Source organism: Saccharomyces mikatae, assembly GCF_947241705.1.
Source record: "Saccharomyces mikatae IFO 1815 strain IFO1815 genome assembly, chromosome: 15".
Taxonomy (NCBI): domain Eukaryota; kingdom Fungi; phylum Ascomycota; class Saccharomycetes; order Saccharomycetales; family Saccharomycetaceae; genus Saccharomyces; species Saccharomyces mikatae.
The window spans coordinates 961,071-984,067 of NC_079270.1; the positions used below are offsets into that span (position 1 = coordinate 961,071).

Here is a 22,997-nt window from a genome sequence, read left to right on the forward strand (position 1 = left end):
CAAAATGTAATGTCACCTTCGAGTTCCAGGATATCGCATCGCAGTTTTCCCATTAACGTATCTTGAAAATTTTTCAATTTTTTTCTTTTTCAACCATAGACTGGAGAGGACGCGCATCCTTAAAAGAAAACTCGCAGAGGAACGCGAAAAGCCGCTGAGAGACACGACGAAGAAAAATTCGCTCTCATTTCTTCTTCAGGAAAAGAAATGAGCGGGGTAGACGGAGATCGCTGCGGACGGAAAGTGCGAAATATCCACGCATCTAAGGTGTCGGCTGATTTGAGGCTTGGATCTAAGAGGCGTGGGCGTACGTGGGAGCGCGTGGGAGTGGGCATGCTGCTCGAGGCATTTTAGCCGCTGATAGTGCTGGTCCAAGTTCCAGGGGCCACGGCGCTTACAAATATCCGCACGCGGGTATTTCTCAGGCCTATCAGTTGACCGGAGAGCTAAACGGTATTGTCGCCTAGAGTAAGAAGGCAGTACTGGCGTGAGACCCCAGATGGTCGTTCTGAAAAAATGCGCAGCGTACCACGTTAACATAAGGGCCTGTATGTTAGTCGGAAATCGGAACACCCCAATAGGCATATCAAGACATACATACCGCTGTGTGGGTATAGTAGATGAGCAGCAGCCCTGATAGCCTGATTGTCTCTCAAAGTCTCTCGGAGACTTGAAGGATCTATTACATGTTAGTGTTTTATGCAAACTTTACTGCATCACCCAGAACTTTTCCTTTCTCGTCATATTGAATTACTGGGCTGCTGCTGCACGTATTGAAATATATTCCCACCCTTATTCCGAATTTAACTATTACTTGATTCGTTTCCAAAAAAAGTAAATACGTCACTAGCAAGCAAGAACGTCTAGTTGTATATTAAGTTTTATTCAACGGGCCCATTGGTCGAATAGGCCATCTTGAGTATCATGCTTTTGAACTTTCATTATATTAGAATCAGATTTTCCGGCCACTTGGATCCATCTCGGAGGACAACCTTTTGTCGCGTAGAAAACTATCAAAGCCGCTGAACGAGTCTGAGCTATTAGCTATTCTTTGTTGCTCCATTTCCATGTGTGTAGACTACCTCGTAGATCTTAAATATTTGTTGGAATAAGTGATTACCACTATACATTTATTCATATAAATTGTTGTAGTTGATGACGAACATTCTTTAACATGATACTAATGATGTTGAGTAAATTAATACTAACATTCTTATGGTGATACCAATTTACTTGGAGTAGGGAAATTCTAATTATAGAATTTCCTGCACTAATAAGATAAAGATCTATTAATTGTCCAGAACTTAGTATATAAGAAGATGAGTTAACACTAAATTCTTATCATCAACACTCTGATTTATGTCTGAACCTTTTGGTTTAATACAACCAATCAGCGTGTGTTTTATATACCTCTCTTATATAGATTAAGAAGGAACGACTATTCTTAATTATTACAACTTACTAAACTACTAATTATCAACAATATTACTATTTATATACTTTGCTTGCGACCAACCTTACTCAGGGTTGTTTCAGCCATTTTTCTAGTTCCATGGATCCTACCGTGCTGAGTTAGGGGCCTCGGTTATACGAAATCACCATGTATGATAAAATACTAGTAACGTAAATATTAGTTAGTAGATGATAGTTGATTTATATTACAACAATCTGAGATCCTGCGCTTCGACCATTTACTATAATCCATATCTTATATAATATATAGGTTGACTAACATGCTGTGAATCAAGCTGATAATCCGTTATGACAACAGGCTACCTCACTAAGATCATATATATTAAAATTGTTAAGACAACCTTGTCATTAGGTACTCCCGTATTGCTACTCAATTAAAATTTTCATGCTTCAGTAGCTCAGTAGGAAGAGCGTCAGTCTCATAATCTGAAGGTCGAGAGTTCGAACCTCCCCTGGAGCAGTTGATTACTTTTTTGCTGTAAAAACTTTTATATTTGCTCTTGTCCAGATGTCACCTCAAAGGTAACACAAAGAGTACAGAAAACTTCTTTAAGAATATAATGCTGAAAATATATATTTCATATTTAGTTTAGTTATGGCGTGACATAATAAAGAGGTTATGAATGAAATGAATAGAAAAATAACTGCAATAAGAAAAAAAGAGAAATATTGAGGAGAGTTCGTTCGTATAAATCATTAAGGTGTATGTGTTTGTTAAAAAGGGAAAAAAAAGATTCGTATTTTTTTTCTGTTTTGGCATACATATATCCGTTTGTAGTCAAGGCGGAATTTTGTCATGTCTTGTGCTTTCTTGGTTATGAACCACGCGTCATTAATGTGTATAATATAAAGGAATAAAATTAGAAATTCTGAGTAATATGAAATAGAAAAAAAAAAGGTACGAAGATTACGCATCATGGTTTTTTACCTTTATTTGGTGGAGATTTTTTTTTTTATCTTTAGATATTTTTTCCAACTTCATTTTTTTGCTTGTTTTCTTGTTTGCCATGGTATAGCTGTGTTGTATTTTTTTTTGTATTTAGGCTTGTTCTGAAAAGGGCTTCGTTCGAAACAAGAGACAAAAATATTGCATGAGACAAAAAAAAAAAAGAGAAAAGAATTTCTATCATGATTCTATAATACTGCTGCTGGGGCAGATTTGCTTTTAATCTTGGTCTTGTTTCAAAGTGCTGATTTCACTCTTTAACCTTTGAACTTCCATCTCGTATAGTCGTTCGTTATTTTGCAGATATAGAATATAGTCAACAGCTTTCTCCAAAATCATGCTTTTATTCAGTTTCGTGCTTGTGGCAGCAGTTGCTGGAAGGGGAGTGGCGACAGCAGCTTCAGTGCCGTCGTCATCCTGCTTTTTAACAGAATCACCCACTTCGAAAGCTGTTTGTTCACTTGCTACCCATGGAATTATTTGCTGCAATCTAGCAATTTTTGTGTTGATGTTTATTCTGTAACGCTTTTCGATTTTGTTGTGAGCTTGTTTTTGGAACGGCGTAAGTCTTTTTCTTGGAGCTCTCTTTTTTGTTTCCTTAGTATCCAGGCCTGTTTTTATGAATGAATCGTTTAGTTCGATTTCGTTCTTAAGTGAGGTATTATCATCATTGTTCATCATGTTAGGCATCAATTGCAACGAAGCTGGCTCGAAATCAGCCAGCGAAAGAGCATTGTCGTCCTCTTCTCTTTTTATCGAGGTGCCAATCTCAGGTGAATGTGAGTATGAGGAAGGATTACTGAAAAACTGATCGGTTGGGAAAAGAGCAGATTGCTCGTTACTAGAAGAGATAAAGTGGTCCTCGATGGGAGACCCTATCGAGGAACTAGATGCAGAAGAGATGATGTTTTCCAATGGTTCAAACCATGTAGAAGAAGATGCAGAAAGGACAGATGAAGAGTCCTTGTTGGAATTCATATGACTAGTCCCGTCATTTTCATCCGACAACCAATTGTCAAACTCAGATTCAGGTTTAACTAAAGTAGTTTCGCTAGATCTAACATTCCTGTCTAAAATAGAGTTCATAATTGTTAAACTTGAAGAGATTTGATAGTATGTTATTAGTTTTTATTTTTGTTTGCACTAAAAGTTATTGAAGTGAACAAAAAAAAAATAGTAGTAAAGTAGAGCGACTTTAAGTTGGTATTGCTTGTGGTATTTTATGTCTAATAAGAAAGAATAATAGATGAAAGAAATATGTAAAGAATAAAGGTTGATGGTTGGGAAATATAAGATAAGAATATAAGTGAAATAGGTTTACTTTCTCGTGAATTGATATATGAAGGGGGAACGGATGTAAATATGTTTAAAGTTTGGAGATAACAAAAGAAGTTTATATAAGTACATTTGATTGTTGAGGTGAAAAAAAAAAGCAAAGGAAATAGAGGTGGGAAAAAACTAACAGCAAACGTTGCGTTTTGCGTTCCTACTAAGAATGGAAATGTCGCAGACACGGTATCATCAATATCGTGAAAAAGAAATGAAAAATATAAAAAAATAGAAGTTGTTATTTTGGTGAACTCTGAACGTGCGCAGAGCGGAAACCCATTGTACAGGTCGTAGGCGGGCACAATGAATGACAAGTACGGAAAGAAACCACCGCAGCAGCACGAACATTCTAGAACAAATTTTTAATTCCTTACCGAATGGAGAGAGGCCACGTTGTTAGGGGAGTGGCAGCGCAATTGAAGCGAGCCCAAATAACAACAAATTGCACTCTAGAAAGGCATGTGGGACGGCCGGAACTGGGCTATGCTGTTCCGCGGGTGAAACTCAGAAATCAGTCTGTTCCGGTTTCAAGAGTAAGAGATTCTCCGGATGCCACTGGGTGTAACACGCACATTAGGTGCGTGCGTCATTTATTTTCTTACTTGTGCGGTGCCTGCCAGATCCGGTAAGTGCCGCCCAGCGTAATGTAGAATAGAGGGTGTATGAGTGTTAAGGAGCTGCGGTTTATGGAAGTTACCACATTTGGTATGGCATGATGATGTCTCTTTTCCCAAACAAGACTGAGACATGTTTGTTTCACGGACTAGTTGTACTTTGACATAATAAAGTAGCCAAAAAGGGGATTTAGACCTCCTCGTGTTTGTAACATAAACGAAATCTCTGTATTGAAATTAAGGTGTTAGTCTGAGTGGTATTAGCGCTCGCTTCCTTGGCATTCAACAGTACGGTAGGATTGGCATTGCATATACGAACGATTTAACTTTGCTACTTGCCCATTGCTTGTGTGACACGTGATGGAAATAAACTTTGTTTCGTGCTTGACGCCTGATGCTGGTACAAGTAGGGCACGTGGCAAACATAGGTAATGCGCATTTTATTTAAGCCACCCAGTAGACTCTTTTTCCAGCATCTTTCGTCTTGATGATAAGATTGTGAAAAGTAAATGATAAGGTTCAGTCTTGCTTCATCAGCATAGTTAGAAAGAATATTCTCGTTTTACCAATGATATATCAAGAACTAGTTCACTGCATTGTGCAACATGCAGATCTTTTCTTACAGACCAATAAACAGGCGCGGCCGGGGTAGCAACAGTATGAACGTAGGCGCGCGCTTATCTGTCGTTCTTGTTTTTAGATCGAAAAGCATACTATGGAACAGGTGCTACAAGAAACGCACATTTGGTAAAGCATACGCAGATCATTAATCTTATCAGTGCTTTCTTTTCTATTTCACAAAAAATTACTTGTTTGAAAAGGTTGCAAAACTTATAAGGTTATCTCTTTAAGGGGACCCTATATCGTAAAAGCATTCTTGTCCAAGATAACAGATTTCTGTACACAAGATGGATCACTATCGGTGGTCTCATATAATCAACTCAAAATAATTTGATACCGTCAAAATTAGGGTTTTAGCTCATTAGCGCCATCTTTCGAGATGGCTGGTTTATGCGGGGTGAGGTTAAATGTTCATTAGTTGAACAATTAACTTGAAAGTAATACATATATAAAATATTAGTGGATACATTAAAGTTATACTAAACTACCAGATTTTTTCATATATTAAACATATTCGTTATGTCTAATTGGTGTGTTTATATATATGCTCCTATTGTTGAAATAACAACTGACTATCATCTATTGATTAGTACTCCCATTACTGGTATATTTATCATATATAGTGTAAGAATATGACATAATGACTAAGAAACAGTTATTGACTTTAGTGAAAGCCGAACCGCACGGATTGATAATGTAGTAGGATAATGAATCACAATGTATGAAACAAGAGAATAAAACAGTATATTGTTATGTAGAACTATCGATTCCGTTTGGCGGACTCCGATATACTCGAGGAGAACTTCTATTATATTCTGCAGATATGATAACATTGCCATAATGAAAATGGAATTCCACATTCATTTCAAAAGTTCACTTATTTCTCAAAGAACTCTTCTATATCTCACATTTTTTATTCTGCAACATCTATGACATATACCGTCTAAATACTTCTTATAATCACTACAGTCACCAATGCGGAAATTAGTAAACCACTTATTCAAGGTGTTGATAATTAGTAGCTAAGTTGTAGTATCAATTAAGAGTTAAAACAGATCTTCTAGTTATATAAGAGAGGTATGTAAAACACACGCCGATTATTCAAATTAAACATAACCAGTAAAATGATGGGGGAAGCATTTACTATTGTTTGTTTTTCAATACAACGACTCATATCCTTATATATGTAAATGACCAGTTAATTTTTCCACTAATGGATCTCTAACTTCACTGTACCCCCATTATTACGTCGTCACTTCTCATTCTCCATCCAGAAACATCAATAACGTATCATGTCGGATTACTTGATATGTTTTGTTGATAATTAGTTGTTTAGTAAGTTGTAATAATTAAGAATAGTCGTTCCTTCTTAATCTATATAAGAGAGGTATATAAAACACACGCTGATTGGTTATATTAAACCAAAAGGTTCAGACATAAATCAGAGTGTTAATGATAAGAATTTGGTGATAACTCATCTTCTTATATAATAAGTTCTGATCAATTAATAGATCTTTATCTCATTACTGCAGTAAATTCTATTATCAGAATTTTTCTACTTCAATTTATACGAATAGGTGTATAGTAGTAATCACTTATTCCAACATGTTTACTAATTGATTACTTATTTAAGGATAGTAAATCACCATTCTAACACATGGGTTTGATAGTAAGGCTATCCCATAAATGTCACTATCAATGTGTTGATTATTAGTGGACACTGAAACGCAAGGATTGATAATGTAATAGGATCAATGAATAACAACATATAAAACGATGGTAATAATGTTTTATAGAACTGTGTAGAATTACAGATATCCTTTTATAGATTCCTAAATCCCCGAGGAAAACTTCTAGTATATCTACATATCTAATATTAATTCCTTATTAGAAAATTGAATCCAAACAATTACATCAAACTCCACAATTATCTCAGTTACAATCATTCGGCATATCTTGGCCATATGTTAACACAGTTAAAAAGTAAATTCTGCCTTTCTAAAATCGGCCTTATAACAGATAGGGTTTCGTTAATAGAAGAGACTGATAAAATTACATATCGTTCGGAAAAAAGGGGCGAGCTGGGAATTGAACCCAGGGCCTCTCGCATGCTTTGTTCCTCTTGTTTATTCAATAGGATCGCCCAAAGCGAGAATCATACCACTAGACCACACGCCCACTTGATTGATGAATTGTAACTTTACGGGCTCGAATAATACTAGTATGTCTTGACAATCATAATATATAATATCTAAGGAAGTAACGTTGTTGGAATAAGTGATAATAGTTGTTTAGTAAGTTGTAATAATTAAGAATAAGTCGTTCCTTCTTAATCTATATAAGAGAGGTATATAAAACACACGCTGATTGGTTATATTAAATCCAAAGGTTCATCAGAGTGTTGATGATAAGAATTTTGGTGATAACTCATCTTCTTATGTACTAAGTTCTGGACAATTAATAGATCTTTATCTTATTAGTGCAGGAGATTCTATAATTAGAATTTGCCTACTCCAATTTAGTTGGTATCATCATAAGAATGTTTGTATTCATTTACCCAACATTCTTTAACATTATTGGAATGAAAATCAACTATCATCTAACAACTGGTATTCACACTACTAGTCATACTACTAGTACATTATCATATACGGTTTAGGAGATGCCATAAGTTATGAGAAACAGTCATCGACTTTAGTGAAAGCCGAAACGCACGGATTGATAATGTAGTAGGATAATGAATCACAATGTATGAAATAAGAGAATAAAACAGTATATTGTTGTGTAGAACTATCGATTCCCTTTGGCGGATTCCGACATCCTCCAGGAGAACTTCTAGTATATTCTATATACCTGATAATATTGCCTTTATCAACAATGGAATCCCAACAATTATCTCAGGAATATTCTTCAATCACGTTTATCAAAGTGTTTAAAATTAAGCAGTCTACGGACTCCTCATTAATCCTCCGGCAAGGCTCAAACAGAATGGAAAAGACTTGATGGACCACTGCGCAGCATATCCCAATGACGAACAGAAATGTTATGGTGATGTAAAGGTATGGTATATCTGTGGTGACCGTGGTATTTAACCGCTTGATCGATGTATCAATGGGTTCAGTATTCGTAAGATGGCAGGACCGTGACGACAAAATTATCCCTGACAATCTCTCTTATGCAAATGGACTTTCGGTTCTTCACCCGTCAGATGGCAGTACTCTGTATAAGCACGCTAATCAATTAGCTCTTGAGAACATGGGTGGTCAATATGAATAGTCTGCCATCCTATTTTGAACAAAAGACATATTTTGGAGGCAGAATGAGATCTCCTTAGACTTCTACGCAAACTTATTGGAAAATATCAGCCTTCTATATTTCAAAGAATATGCCGAGCTGTATGCTCAAATTTTATTCATAGCTGGTTTGAAATATAATGTATGGCCAGTGCGTCGAAAACATCGTTTAACTGTACAATATGGTTGAGATGACGTTTGGCCTAGACGCCATCAATGATGGTTGATATAATGGGTTACTACTATAATAATACGGGTTCAGTAAATATGAACGACTATTAGCAGGAAGGCTGGCGTACGTCGATGTACATTGGTCCACTAGTGTTAGAGTCTTCTGTTAGTTTTCGTAACTAATTCGAAACCTTTGGTAGGAATGCATTTGATTCTGCGGCAAAGTGAGCAGCATGCCTAACAAATCGAAATAAAAGGAAGAAAGAAGACACAAATTCAAATGAATATATGCATATATCTCTAACCGTTGTAAATGCAGCCACACTCGCTTTGAGTATACGTTGTTATATTATGGAATATATATCACTCACACTAAGTAGAAAGAGCGTTAACACTATTCAGCTTGATTCCTAAAAACAATTTTCTAGGCAGGTAGAATTCTGTGCTAATGTAGAGAATTACATTCTAGCCGAAGTGACGATAATGATAGTGTTGTTTGACAAGAGTCAATTATAACCAAAATTTCTATGGTAGCTGATGTGGTGAATAATATCTACATTTTGTTACTGGTCTTTCTTCTTACTGGTCTTACTTCTTACTGGTCTTACTTTGTCATGTCAGTAATCAATAGATGATAGTTCCTTTTCTGTTTGATTCATTTCAACACATGTTGTTAAAAATAATGTATTAACATGAATAATCAGTGAATATAAACTATCGTGTTAATATCTTAACATAAATTATATGAATAATATGGTTCGGCTTTAAAAGTTTATTACTACTATACAACATTTATTCTGCAAAGACCTGAATACTTTTCTTCTAATAATTAATATGGTCTAAATTTTTGGCTAACACAATTAAAGAGTCAATTGAAGGCGACGGTAAAGCTCATGACATGAAGCTTTTGCTACGTTCTTTCATAATAATGTCTTTTTCAACCTTGGGGAATCCACATTTAATTCACCGGATTAATTATAAGAATGAATGGATTTAGATTGAAGCTCACTAACCTCCTATTTAAAAGGATTTCGTTTAATTTAGCATAAAATATCGTACGCTATTCTTAACGTTTATTAGTTCTCGATTCGCGGAATGTCTTTCTTTTTTTTATATTTTTCTTCACTACATCAATTTTGAAGGGACAAAAAAACAATAAAAAGAAGATGAGGAAGAAAACAAAATCATGAAAAAGTTCATGCTGATGCACATCGCAACAACTTAGATATTTTTAAAAGATATATAAAGTTGAACTTTAAAATAAACCTTAAGTACTAGTATTGTTGAGCGTCATATCAACACCTGGTTCTAAATTTCCAACAAATTAAATTGACCATCTCCCTTTCAAAAAGCATCAAGTTGACAGTTCTCTTTACAAAGATTAATCAAATATTGATTTCGAACGTATCTGGCGATGGGTGAATACGAAGGTTTTGAAGATCTATTGGATAGCGAGTTCGAATTTTCTGTAAAGAATGAAACACCAGATGGAAAAAAATGCTATACTGAAACTGGTGTTACTGATTCGCACTTAACTTCAAAAACTGGCGCCTTGAATTCGAGGTCTTTTCTATCTACGTTAAGCGATGATTCGTTGATTGAATATGTCAATCAACTGTCCCAAACTAATAAAAAAAATCACAGTCTAACAACTGGTACCCCCAGATTTACCATTGAGAAGGCTGGCTGTGATAACTTACATGCTGATCTTGGTAGTAGCAAAGATTCACCCATTGCTCATCGAGTTATCGAAACTCAAGAAAATGGTGACGATAATGAAGATATTAAAAAAAATGCTCTCTATACCAGAGAGACCTATTTCCAGGACAAAGCGCAAGCGCAGAACCTGCAAGACCAAATATTAAGAGATCAGTATAAAGATCGAACTTCTAGTCAAAGCAATAAGATATTCAAAAATTGTGTCATCTATATAAATGGCTACACGAAGCCTGGAAGGTTGCAACTACATGAGATGATAGTTTTACATGGCGGAATGTTTTTGCACTACTTGTCTGCAAAGAAAACAGTTACTCACATAGTAGCTTCCAATTTACCACTAAGGAAAAGGATTGAGTTTGCAAATTACAAAGTAGTTACTCCAGAATGGATAACAGATAGTATCAAAAAAGAAAGGTTAGCGCCTTGGCAAAATTACTCGTTAACAGCCAAATTTGATGAACAGCAAAAAAAAATAGATAATTGTAAAACGGTGAATTCCATACCATCTCCATCAAAGGCCAGCATAGATAGAAAACCCGCACATGTTGATGCGGCATTACTGCCAGTAGAACAGCCATCATTAACAGAATTTCCTAATTTGGAGTCAAAAAAGATAGTCGCTTGCGATGATCCGAATTTTCTTGCTTCATATTTTGCTCATTCAAGGTTACACCATCTCTCTGAATGGAAAGCCAACCTGAAAAATAAGTTTCTGAATGAAAACATTAACAAGTATACCAAGGTTACCAATAGCGATACATATACTATTTTCCATATTGATTTTGACTGTTTTTTCGCAACTGTCGCATACTTATGCAGAAGTGCTTGTTTCTCCGCATGTGATTTCAAAAAAGATCCTATAGTGGTGTGTCATGGTACTAAAAACTCAGATATAGCGAGTTGCAACTATGTGGCAAGGTCATTCGGAATTAAAAATGGGATGTGGGTATCTCAAGCAGAGAAAATGTTGCCAAAGGGAATCAAACTAACATCTTTACCGTACAACTTTGAACAGTTTCAATCAAAATCCGAAATATTCTACAATACTCTCAAAAAAATGAACCTATTTAACTTGATTTTACCCATATCCATTGATGAAGTTGTCTGTGTAAGGGTTATCACAGATGAAATCCACAACATTAAAAAACCAAATGCGAAAGTGTGTGAAGAAATACGCCAAAACATCTTTCAAGAAACGAATGGTTGCACAGTGAGCATTGGATGTTCCGATTCTCTTGTGTTAGCCAGACTTGCTCTCAGAATGGCAAAACCAAATGGTTACAATATTACCTTTAAAAGTGATATACCAGAAAAATTCTGGTCTAATTTCAAACTGGATGATCTACCTGGGGTCGGGCACTCTATTCTTTCAAGATTAGAATCAACGTTCAACAACCCGCATTCTTTAGATGATCTAAAAAAAAGGTATACTCTGGATACTTTAAAGGCAAACGTAGGTTCCAAGTTAGGCATGAAGATACATCTCGCATTACAAGGCCAAGATGATGAAGAAAGCTTGAAGATACTATTCGAACCCGAAAAAGTCTTACAGAGGAAGTCATTATCAATCGATATCAACTGGGGCATCAGGTTTGAAAATATAACTCAGGTGGATGTATTCATAGAAAGAGGCTGTCGATACCTTTTGAAGAAATTGAATGAAATCAACAAAACAACGTCACAAATATCACTAAAACTGATGAGAAGATGTAAAGATGCCCCCATTGAACCTCCGAAGTATATGGGCATGGGAAGATGTGAATCATTCAGTCGTGGTAGTAGATTAGGTATTCCGACAGACGAATTCGGAATCATTGCTACTGAAATGAAAAGCTTATATCGAAGTTTGGGTTGTCCACCAAAGGAATTGAGAGGTCTTGCTTTACAATTTAACAAATTAGTTGATGTTAGTTCGGACAATCAGCTGAAATTGAGGTTACCATTCAAAACAATAGTGACGAATAAAGCATTTGAAGACCTACCAGAAGATGTGAAAAATGACATTAATAATGAGTTTGATAAAAGAAACTATGTGAGAAGTGGATCTGGATTGAATTCAAATTCATTGAGCGCAAAGAAGAGAAGCACTTTTTTGAGAAAATCAAACGTAAATGATCTGCCTAGTACCATGGAAGAACAATTTATGAATGAACTGCCGACTCAGGTTCGAGCAGAAGTAAGGCATGATTTGAGAATTCAGAAAAAAATTCAACAGACCAAGCTAGGAAATTTACAAGAAAAAATAAAAAGAAGAGAAGAAAACATGAAGAATGAGAAGAATCATTTCATGGGCCGCAATAGTATCTTTCAACCAACCAAATTTCAGAATTTGACACGATTCAAAGAGATTTGTCAATTAGTGACACAATGGGTCACCGAAACTTTAGGCGACGGGGGGCCACATGAGAAAGATGTTAAATTATTCGTGAAGTATTTAATTAAACTTTGTGACTCTAATAGAGTCCATTTAGTACTTTATTTATCAAATCTTATATCAAGGGAATTGAATCTTCGTGCCTTTTCAAACCAGGATCATTCAGGCTTCCAAACGTGGGAAAGAATCTTACTCAATGATATAATTCCACTGCTAAACAGAAATAAACATACATTTCAAACAGTGCGTAAACTTGACATGGACTTTGAAATTTAAGGCAATAAAAAAAGTGTGCAGTTCGCGTGTATTAGCTGTAATACTCGGACGTATATTAAAAATGAAAAAAAAAAAAAATCAAAATAATGGACAATTTAATAAAATAAGTAAAACAAAACAAGGACTTTAATTTTTACTAGAATTCTTCACCAACAGTAGAAACACGTAATGTGTTGGAATGACCAACGCCTCCTCTAAAGCCTTGGATGGAAACGACAGTATCGCCGTTCTCCACCATTCCAAAAGACCTCGCCATTTCAACGCCAAACTTTAGGCGCCTATGAACGTCTTCACCCCAGTCGTCTAAACGGGCTGGTTCATAGACAAATGGGAAAACACCCCTGTACAAATGTGCAATTCTTGCCGTTCTTGCATGTCTCGTTACCAGTATGATAGGACAACTTGGTCGATATTTCGATAACAGCCTTGCTGTGTTCCCTGTAGTGGATAATACAACGATGGCCTTACCATCTTGTTCCAAAATTGCTGCCGTGGCTGCTGCTGCCACAGTTTCTGTAGTGGAGGTAGGCTTAGGGGTGGCATCTCTAAGATCATCATAAAGAGCCAAATGCGCGATGGTACTTTCTGCAATGAGTGCGGTTGCCGCCATAACACTAACGGCATTCACCGGATAATCTCCCTTTGCCGTTTCTCCAGATAGCATAACACAATCTGCACCGTCCAGTACAGCGTTCCCCACATCTGACACCTCAGCCCTTGTCGGTCTTGGGTTGTAGGTCATTGAATCTAGCATTTGTGTTGCACATATGACAGGTTTGCCTACTACATTACATTTTGCAATGAGTTTTTTTTGAATTGCCAACACTTCAGGTGCCAAGATCTCAATTCCTAAATCGCCTCTTGCTATCATAACACCATCTGTGACCTCCAGGATTTTATCGAAATTATCTAATCCCTGCTGGTTTTCTATCTTGGAAATAATCTTAATATCTTGCCCTTCAGAACCCAATACCTTCCTGATAGTCAAAACGTCCTGGGCAGTTCTTATGAAGGAGGCAAACACCATGTGAATCCCATTGCGCACTCCAAATTGCAAGTCTTTTATATCCTTTGCGGACAAAGGGGGTAAATCAACATCTGTATTGGGCAAATTGACACCTTTACGGGATGAGATATAACCTGAGTTTACCGCTTGAACCCTTAAATTGAAATCGTCAATGATTTGAAGAACCTTAAAAGAGAGAATACCGTCATCGACGTAAATAAACCTTCCTGGAACAATAACTTTTGTCAAGTTGGGGTAGTCTATATACATGATTTTATCATTGGAGGTATCAGCAAACTTTGAGTCGGTAGTAAAGATCATTTGGTGTTTTACGAGAACAAAGAAGTCCTGATCATTCAAGGTGCGACCTGTTCTAATCTCGGGACCCTTAGTGTCCAAGGCAATGGCGAGCGGTCTTCCAGGGAATTGCTGTTCTGATTTCATAGCATTCTCGATTACAGTTTGATGGAATTCGTAGGAGCCATGGGAGAAATTCATTCGAATGATGTTCAGGCCAGCCTTCCTCAGGGAAGTGATGGCTTCGCAGCTATTTGTCTTGGGTCCAATGGTACCTATTATGGAGGTCCGTCTAAGTTGCTGCGGTATCCCTACTTTCAAGTTAGCTAGTCTTTGCAATCTTGACTCCGGCATCGATAACACTTTTGCTGTAGTTGTCCAATGGGTGAATGGGAAGGAGTGAGTTTGATTGCGTTTCACCACTTTTTAATAGTGATTGCTTGTGCACGTTTTTTCTTTTTCCTTTATATACTCTTGCATAATATCACAATATATGTGATGTCTTCTCAAGAGCTGTGACACTTTCTTTGCCCCTGTTTCCGTGGTGCGTCGCTAAGTACATACGACCAGAAAATGAAAAAAAAATTGGAAATCGAAGTAAGGGAAGCGTAAGTAACTTTTTATTAAACTTTTTACAAAAGGTAATGAATGTATATATGGAAGCACGCGCGCTCTTGAACTTGATTTATATAGGTAGTATGTCTATTTTCATCCAGAGCCGCTAAGAGGAAGGATTCTTTGAATATTAGTACCGTCAGAGGTATCGGAATATGTTTTTAAAAGTGTTACAACAAGGCGTCCATGAACTTATCTTTAAAGCTGGAAGGAGGCAGCCTCATCTCTTCGATTTCTCTTGATTTTTCCTCGATCTCGATTAAGCCGGTAGTAACATCGATTTCGGACACGGGAAGCCACCATTGGCTCCAAGTCCGAGTGTACAGCTTGTGGCCGAACCACAGAACCAGGAAAATGGGCAATGTGATGTAGGCTGCGATAAAATCGGCAATCTTCCAGTACTTCGGAATGAAGATGGCATAACCGTTGGTGAGAGTGATGATGCCTACAACAATCAGAGAGGCCCACACTGTGTAAGGTTGTCCCCAAGTCTTAAAGGGTAACCTGTCGAAAAGGCCATTGTAAAAAATGGCCTTGCGGAATCTGAGGTATGCGATACAGCCGCACATCCAGCCTAAGAACCCAGAAATGGTGCTGATGTTAGAAAACCAATTGAACACATCTGCCGTAGACGAAGATACATTCAAATACGCCAAACAAGAGCACAGAAAGGACACGCCCACCGCCACGTAAGGAACACCCCATCTGTTGATTCTGCCCAGACATTTGGGCGCCTGTCCCGTCTGTGCCATGGTCAACAGCGATCTCGTGCTCGCGAACATAAACGCGTTGGCAGCTGACCACGCACTGCTCAAGATGCACCCGTTGATAATATGAGGAAGAACTTTAATACCGGCATTTTGGATCCCGATCACAAAGGGCGACGAACCGGCGCCAGGTTTACCCTGCGCCAGGGCATTGACCAGCGATGGGTCGTTGTAAGGAACGATGACGGAGATGGCCAGCGTCCCCAGGACGTAGAAGAAGATCAGTCTCCACACAAAGCGGCGTGAAGCCTTGGAGATATTCCTTCGTTGGTCCGCGCATTCCGCGGAAGTCATACAGACTAGCTCCGGACCCAGAATGAAGGCGAAGGCGCCCTTGATGATCCCAGTGTAAATATCAGTGAAGTTACCCAGTGATCCGCCTGTGAGATGGTGCGCGAAGGCACCTGGGTGTTGCCAGTAGCGGAACCCGAGACGATCATGGTTAGGACCACCACCCCAGAACAGGATAAAGGACAGAATGATCAGGCCAACAATACACAAGATCTTGATAGACGCAAACCAAAATTCCGATTCTCCGTACACTTTGACGGCGGAAAGGTTTAGCAGCACAACAACGCACAGGAAGATGGTTATCCAAACCCCCTTAGGCACCGCAGTAGTCCAGTATTCAACCACACCAGAGGCAGCCGTGCACTCGGCGGCCACTAGGATCACGTAGCAGTAGAAGTAATTCCACCCGGTAGCAAACCCTAGTGACGCGTCCACGTACCTGGTGACCAAATTAGCCGTAGATCCAGCACTATCAGAACCGTCACCAGGCAAGAAGCACACCATTTCGCCCAGCGCGCACATGATTGGATAGATCACGGCGGAAATAATGATATACGATATGAATAGTCCCGCTGGGCCGCAAGTATGAAGCGTGGACGAAGTCCCCACCAACAAACCAGTACCAATAGCGCCGCCCAGCGCTATCAGTTGCACGTGACGCGACTGCAGGCCTTGTTTTAGTTTGTGCGGCTCGTTATCGCCTTCAACGGAGGGTGATTTTTCCACATCCACGTCCATAATCAGATCCTCGCGGATCGTGCCGTTGGATGACGCGGAGTGATTCTTGGAGATTTTTTCCATGCGGATAGCGTCATCTTTTTCGTTGTCGTAAGGATGGTTGCGGCGCAACCCGGACGAGAGTGACTCTGTTACTTGGACAACGTTATCCTCTTTCTTGGCGTCGCTGCCGCTGCCGCTGCCGCTACCGCCGTCAATGTCGTCTGTGAAGGTGACAACTCCTGTTGAGCTTTGTCGATTATTTTTGTGGAAGGGCAGTATATTTACCATGATTTATTCATTTGACGGTTACTATTCGAGAGGGAGAACAAATGAGGGCGGAGAGAAAAAGAAAAATAAGAGTGCTAACAACACACACACACACACACTCTCTCTATATATATATATATATTTACGCAAGTCTGATTATACCTTTACATCCACCGTACAATCAGAAACATGGAAACAGATGTGTTGTATTTGCATTTACAAATATTAAGATTGGGGCATGTACATAAACAGACATAGCTAGCCTCTAACCCGTAGGCCCTGTAAGGTTGTGTTATCAGCACTGGGTGGAGGGGTGAGGGTAGATAAACACCCGTTGTAGTCACTGATAGCTGAGCGGAGACACGATAGACAGATACCGAGGGGTTGAAAACAGACCATTCTTCTGATAAGATATATCGGGTGGCAGTTGAAAAGCGACAGAAGCCGCAGGCACATGCAAGCTGAGCGAGGCCAGGCAAACGTCATAGCTAGCGCAATGAAAAAAAAAAAAGAAAGTCATGAAGGGGAACCCTTTCCTCCCCTTGGCTATGTTGGAGTATTAAGCTCACGGCGTATGCCGTGAGCAAAGTCGAGTTCTAGGTCAGGTACCCGGTACATCGTCACACATTTCGGGTGTCGTAATTTGCGGTGCCGCATCACCCCTAGTTAAAGGACGCTAAATGTCTGGCAGGCATGACCAACGATCGTGGTGTGCTTGTAGCAGGAGTTGTAACGCACGGAACTCGCCGCTGCGATATAGTCATATTGATATTGCGGACGTCCGGCTATTGCGCGCGGGTACGGTACTTGATCTCCGTCCTAAAAAGTACTGTAAGAAAAAAATAAAAAGAGAAGTTGATTGTGTTGTGTGAAATAGGCCCGGGTAAGCTCTCGTTTTTGTGGAAATCATGGAGAAAGAACGAAAACGTCAAGAAAAAGAGCAGGAAAGGAAGGAGGCATCTTTGGCAAATACCTCCTCACACGCAACGGTCGCTTTACCGGTCAGTTTAGCGCACATATGCAAAAGGTCCAGGCTTTGTTGAGCTCGATAGTGGATGGAGTTCAGACCGTTTCTCCAAACACATTGCAACAGACGGTTACGGCAATCAATAAGTTTCAAGACGATCCGGCACTTTTGGACAGGATACTGCCAAGATGCGTGCATCTTTTGACCGACTCGTTCTTTTCTATGTCACAGCGTGACCAAAGACTCGTTGCGGAGCTGTTCTACAATCTTGACAAAATCTCGCACTCTAAAGTCCTTAAATCATTAGATACAAGCATTTTTAGGTTAAACGACCTTTTAAACTATTTACAGGATCGAGCGTCGCCCTCTTCTTTCAGCGATGTCTTGTGCGTCTATCTAAACCTTTCTTGGCTAAGCGTCGTTTTGCTTTCCCCTTATACATTCAAAGATAGGTTTAGCAAAACGATTCAGGTATCGTCGAGGTTCGAAACCTACCCGATTTGCATTCCGCCCATCAATAAGATCAAAGCCGTCTTATACTTTAAAAACTTGACAAGGGACTTCGACCAGCTGCCGGGACCAGACCAATCAAATGTGCCATTCCTCAACCAATTTCTGAAACTGTACATTCAATCCCCGCAGACTACAAGCTCCTACTTCTCACATGAGAACTTAAGGCATTTACAGCAGATTGCAGTGTCTAATCAAGCAATAAAGCTCTTACCCAAATTATTCCAGATTTCGTACTACCATGCATCCCATGATATCCTAGATGCTATAATAGAGTTCTTCCAGGACCATCTGAATTCGAATTCTACAGATACACGGTTCCAGTTGGCGCACTCCTTTGCTAAGATGGCCAAGTTCCTTCACCAGAGGGATCCAGCATCTTATATCGAGCTCATTGGATACACCATTGACAACACGATTTCGCTATTGCAGACCTCTTGGGATTCTATCGATAGTAACGAGTTACACACTTCCTTATTGATAATTGCCGAGGTGGCTCTGGCTAAGATTCTCCCTGTAGATTTCATTAGCCGTGTATTGACTCTGATCATCCCCAAAACGTGCCATTTCCAGCAATCCCGCTTCCAAATAATTAAGGGCCATCATATCAGAGATTCGACGAATTTCATCATCTGGTCCATAATGAGGTCGGACAGTTGCAATAATTTATCTCCCCAGATCCTACAGTCACTATTGGCTCATCTACTTATAAATGCCTTTTTCGATCCTGAATTGATAATCAGGTACTCGAGTTTTGCTGCCCTTCAAGAGTTATTGGGTAGGTCCAACAGGTCTTTGGCACTGAACCAAACGGATATCGCCTCCATATTACAGGCAAACTGGAAGGATCTGTCGAGGTCGTTCAAGGAAAATTCGGATCTAATTCGTAGACTGTTCAATGCTGAAAACACATCGAATAGCGCTGTTTGCGTATGGGGCATTTTTATAAAGTGGTCGTTCCACTGGAATTTATTGGAGAATTTACACCTGACTACCATGAAACTCAATATAGATTATAATTTACTCCCGCTAATCAAGTTGAAACTATGCTCACTTGATTTATTGCACGCAATGTTAAATAAATCAGGCCACTCGATGATACAATATTGTCAAATTTTGTATCTATACCTGAAATTACTTGAAAATGACGTAAATTGTCCAGAGACAAGCAAAATTTGTACTGACATTTACAAAAATAAAATCAACTTCCAATTAATAGGCCAAGGGAAAAGACAATTTAACGATAATTCACCCGAGTTATTTCAAATTTTTGTTATTCTAAAATACTGGCAGTTGGTGGGGCAGAATGATTTCAATCAAGCATTATTTTGGCAATTTGTAAACATTATATCACCACAGAAGAAATTAAACTTATACAACGACTTTGTCTCCATAGTGCAACGAATAATATCACAATGCGTTACTTTGAGTTATTCAAAGACCGCTCAATCAATCAAATCAGGTAACGAGATAGCATGCCGCTTGATATGCCACTTGCCCGATCAAGAAAAGATGTGTTCTATTTTCTTATCCCAATTTCCTTCATTAACACCTCAGTCCAAATCAATTTTGATAGAAGAACTTGATCACCATTGGGAGGATCGAGTAAGCCTGCTCTCACCGAATTCGTACCAAAAATTCCTCAATGTCATCATTAACTGTCTTGATGATTATACGATAACGGAACAAGGTGACGTAGGACGCCTGGTAAGAATACAAGCCTTAAAGGTTATACACTCACATCCTAATTTGTTATCTGTTAATGGTGATACCATCAGGCCAAAATTAACTCGATTGCTTGCGGAACCTGTACTAGAAATCAAAAAAATGAGTTATCAATTGCTCGCACCATCCACACCACGAACCACTGAAATATCTAATTTAATGTTACTTAATTTCCAACACAGACAAGGCCTAAGCAAGGAGTTTTGGAAAGGCTACGCAATAAACGCCGGGGCAATAAATTTTTCCGACTCTGAACTAACTTCATCTATTGATTCCTTTATTGTATACTTTAGATCCTTGTCTCCTCCGCAACAATTGGAATTATGCAATGATTTGATCAGAATAATCCCAAGCGCTAAACAGATCGATAAATCAAGTAGATGTAATACCAACAAAGATCCATTAACGGGTGCAATGAAGTTTGATACCATCAAGTTCACCATTAATTGCGTAAAATTTTGGACTAGAATCATGGAATCTGGTTTGGTTGTTTTACATCCTGGCTTCAATTTTCAAGGTGTTTTCGCCAAATTCTATAACTTACATTTATTAGATTACATCACACTGAGAGTTAATGTGATCAAATTCTTCCCATTCTTAGCGATCTCTTACTACCACACAGTGGATAACATTACTGGTAGGGAAAGAAATTTTGATTTGGTCAATTCAATACTAAAAAGGCTATTGGTAATCGTGAGGCGTGAATATACAGCAACAAAATCAAAATTTATGGCAGACCAGAATATCGCTTTACAAGGTATATTTCAGATACTTTTAGAGTCAGGTGCCATCAGGCAACTCGAATTTCTAGATGCAGCTTGCCAGAATTTTGAATTTGCGAACATATTAGAGTCCGATATCACTTTATGAGCGTACATAGTAAAATTTACATAATCATTCTTTTTGTTGCATTTGTTGAGATGTTACATAGGAGAGTAGATTTTGTACTCTTTTAGAATAAGATAAATCTACCGCAAAATTGTACTCCATATCATTTTGGGTAAATAATGCTCCTTTCTCCATTTCTTTATCCTTCTTCGTTTTACATTCTTGATAAATCTCCGAATCCATCTGAAATAGAGTTTTTCGCTCCCCAAAGATTCTGCGCAGTTTGAGTACATTGATTGGTTGAACAGCCTGTTTTTCTAAGCTCACTGGTTTATTTTCAACATACCATTCGCCAACTTCATCGGTTATCTGCAAAACTCTATCAGTATTTTCCTGTATGTCAATTTGCAAGCTAGAAAGCCATCCAGAGATTGCATTTCCTATCTGTATTGGTAACCTCCATGTAAACTTATCACTAAATTCATCAAAAAGAAAAAACCTGTGGCTATGTGTAATCAACAGGTTATAAAAAACAAAGTAGAAAAAATCGCAATCAGAGTAGTTTTTACAGACTTTTAACATTGAAAGAAAATCGTGAACACTAAATTGATAACCATGTTCATTCAATTTGTTAAACAATGTCAGTAGAGTAACTTTAGTAGAATTTGCTTGAGAGGCGGCATGGAATAAACAATGGAAACTGGAATTCTCTCTGCTTCCAACTAAATTCTTCGTCTGTAGTAAAGATTTCCTAAAATTTTTCTCATACACCATATACTCGACTAATGAAAGCATAAAATCAAAACTTTTCTGGACAGATATATGACTTAGTAGAATAGTTGTAAAAAATGCTCTTAAGGGAGGCGGTGTAGAGTCAGTACGCATTTGTTGATCAACGTCATCGATGTACCGTTTCCATACGCTTAAGCTCAATGGCAAATCACTCAATTTGAGAGATAACGACTGAAGAAATGAATCGTGCTTGAAAGGTTCGAAATTATCTTTTGATAAATCACTCATACACTTCTTTAAACTCACATCGGACTGTAACTTATCCAAATCGAATTGTTTGCTACTGACGGTAATAAAGGATAATTTATTCATGGTTGCAATAATTTCAAAACAGGAATGCCTCTTACATAACTGCATTAAGTTGGAAGAATCATGCTGATGGAAGCGAAAGTTCCATTTGGACAAGCTTCTTAAAATCAGGCAAACTTCATTTTCCATGCCTTGGGTTATCATTACTCCTAAGCTTTTGACTAAGCACGGACTAAACAACTCTAATAATTGAATATCTCTTTCACGCTCCTTCGAGCTTTCCAGAGCAGATTCTGATATGCATAAGGGTAAAATTTCCACTACACTTGTCCATTGGCACGTCTCCACATAAAACGCCAGCTGAGATAGGTTGGCTAACAATTGACTTTTCAAATGTTTCGCAAACAGTCGTTGAATTGCATCCAAATAATAGTTTGACTGAGACTTAATGACTAAAAGAGCACAATTTCTCAAGAATTTCGTGTTTGCTCGAAATTTTTGCTCTCCAGTGAAAGATTCAGCTATAAGTAAAAAATAACGGTCTAATAATTGCAGCGAAAATTTAGCGAGTGCAGTTTTGTCCTTTACCGGTTGAAGCGACACCTTATATAACATATTAGATAGCTCATGATAGAACTCCAAAGGCAATCGATTGGATGGGAATGTATCAATTGGTCTGCCAGTTATATTTAGCCATGTTATATGGCCTGTACCGATGCGATTCAGCAGCGCAAAATACAAGGCAGGATTATAAGCTGTACGAAGTTTCTGTAGAGTAGTTAGTACCACATGGAGTCGTAAATTCACATTCCGGAGTTTATCTTCATTTAATTTATCCTTTCTTTTTAGTGCTTCCTTCAACCATTTGTCAGTGATCGAGTTAGTTCTTTTGTAGTTTGGAAATCGTTTATGTAATGACACTTTTTGCTCCAGCAACGGTGGTAGAATTTCAGGGGTGCTTAAAGATTCTTTGATCAATCTAGCAATATGGGTAGAAGAACTTCTTTTAAAAACCGGCATCATGATCTGTTTTAGTATATTACCAACATTTTCTTCTCTCTTTTTATTGATACGAAAATGTTACTGTTACTTAAAAAGATGCACTCAATTATGCTTACATTACACAGTTACCTTTTCATCTTGCACT

General features: G+C 38.3%; 6 protein-coding genes and 2 non-coding genes across 8 annotated transcripts; 3 read left to right on the forward strand and 5 right to left on the reverse strand.

Annotated features, from left to right (window-relative positions):
• The first annotated feature begins 1,860 nt into the window (after window positions 1–1,860).
• Window positions 1,861–1,933, forward strand: Smki_15.trna19M. The gene has a single exon. It is a non-coding gene; the product is annotated as a tRNA-Met (tRNA).
• A 705-nt stretch (window positions 1,934–2,638) lies between these two features.
• On the reverse strand, window positions 2,639–3,505 carry TYE7 (Tye7p; the record flags this gene model as incomplete). The annotated part of the gene is made up of 1 exon (XM_056225976.1): window positions 2,639–3,505. One exon carries the CDS (start codon window positions 3,503–3,505, stop codon window positions 2,639–2,641), a length of 867 nt encoding a protein of 288 aa, XP_056079740.1.
• Window positions 3,506–7,056: 3,551 nt separating this feature from the next.
• Window positions 7,057–7,161, reverse strand: Smki_15.trna20P. The gene is made up of 2 exons: window positions 7,126–7,161; window positions 7,057–7,092 (listed from the first exon to the last, which is right to left on the reverse strand). It is a non-coding gene; the product is annotated as a tRNA-Pro (tRNA).
• Window positions 7,162–9,861: 2,700 nt separating this feature from the next.
• Window positions 9,862–12,816, forward strand: REV1 (deoxycytidyl transferase; the record flags this gene model as incomplete). Its single annotated transcript, XM_056225977.1, has 1 exon — window positions 9,862–12,816. One exon carries the CDS (start codon window positions 9,862–9,864, stop codon window positions 12,814–12,816), a length of 2,955 nt encoding a protein of 984 aa, XP_056079741.1.
• A 136-nt stretch (window positions 12,817–12,952) lies between these two features.
• On the reverse strand, window positions 12,953–14,473 carry PYK2 (pyruvate kinase PYK2; the record flags this gene model as incomplete). The annotated part of the gene is made up of 1 exon (XM_056225978.1): window positions 12,953–14,473. The coding sequence occupies one exon, from the start codon at window positions 14,471–14,473 to the stop codon at window positions 12,953–12,955; it is 1,521 nt and encodes a 506-aa protein (XP_056079742.1).
• A 431-nt stretch (window positions 14,474–14,904) lies between these two features.
• On the reverse strand, window positions 14,905–16,800 carry PUT4 (proline permease PUT4; the record flags this gene model as incomplete). The annotated part of the gene is made up of 1 exon (XM_056225979.1): window positions 14,905–16,800. The coding sequence occupies one exon, from the start codon at window positions 16,798–16,800 to the stop codon at window positions 14,905–14,907; it is 1,896 nt and encodes a 631-aa protein (XP_056079743.1).
• Window positions 16,801–17,797: 997 nt separating this feature from the next.
• On the forward strand, window positions 17,798–20,851 carry CIN1 (Cin1p; the record flags this gene model as incomplete). The annotated part of the gene is made up of 1 exon (XM_056225980.1): window positions 17,798–20,851. One exon carries the CDS (start codon window positions 17,798–17,800, stop codon window positions 20,849–20,851), a length of 3,054 nt encoding a protein of 1,017 aa, XP_056079744.1.
• Window positions 20,852–20,875: 24 nt separating this feature from the next.
• On the reverse strand, window positions 20,876–22,873 carry MNE1 (Mne1p; the record flags this gene model as incomplete). Its single annotated transcript, XM_056225981.1, has 1 exon — window positions 20,876–22,873. The coding sequence occupies one exon, from the start codon at window positions 22,871–22,873 to the stop codon at window positions 20,876–20,878; it is 1,998 nt and encodes a 665-aa protein (XP_056079745.1).
• Between the last annotated feature and the right edge of the window lie 124 nt (window positions 22,874–22,997).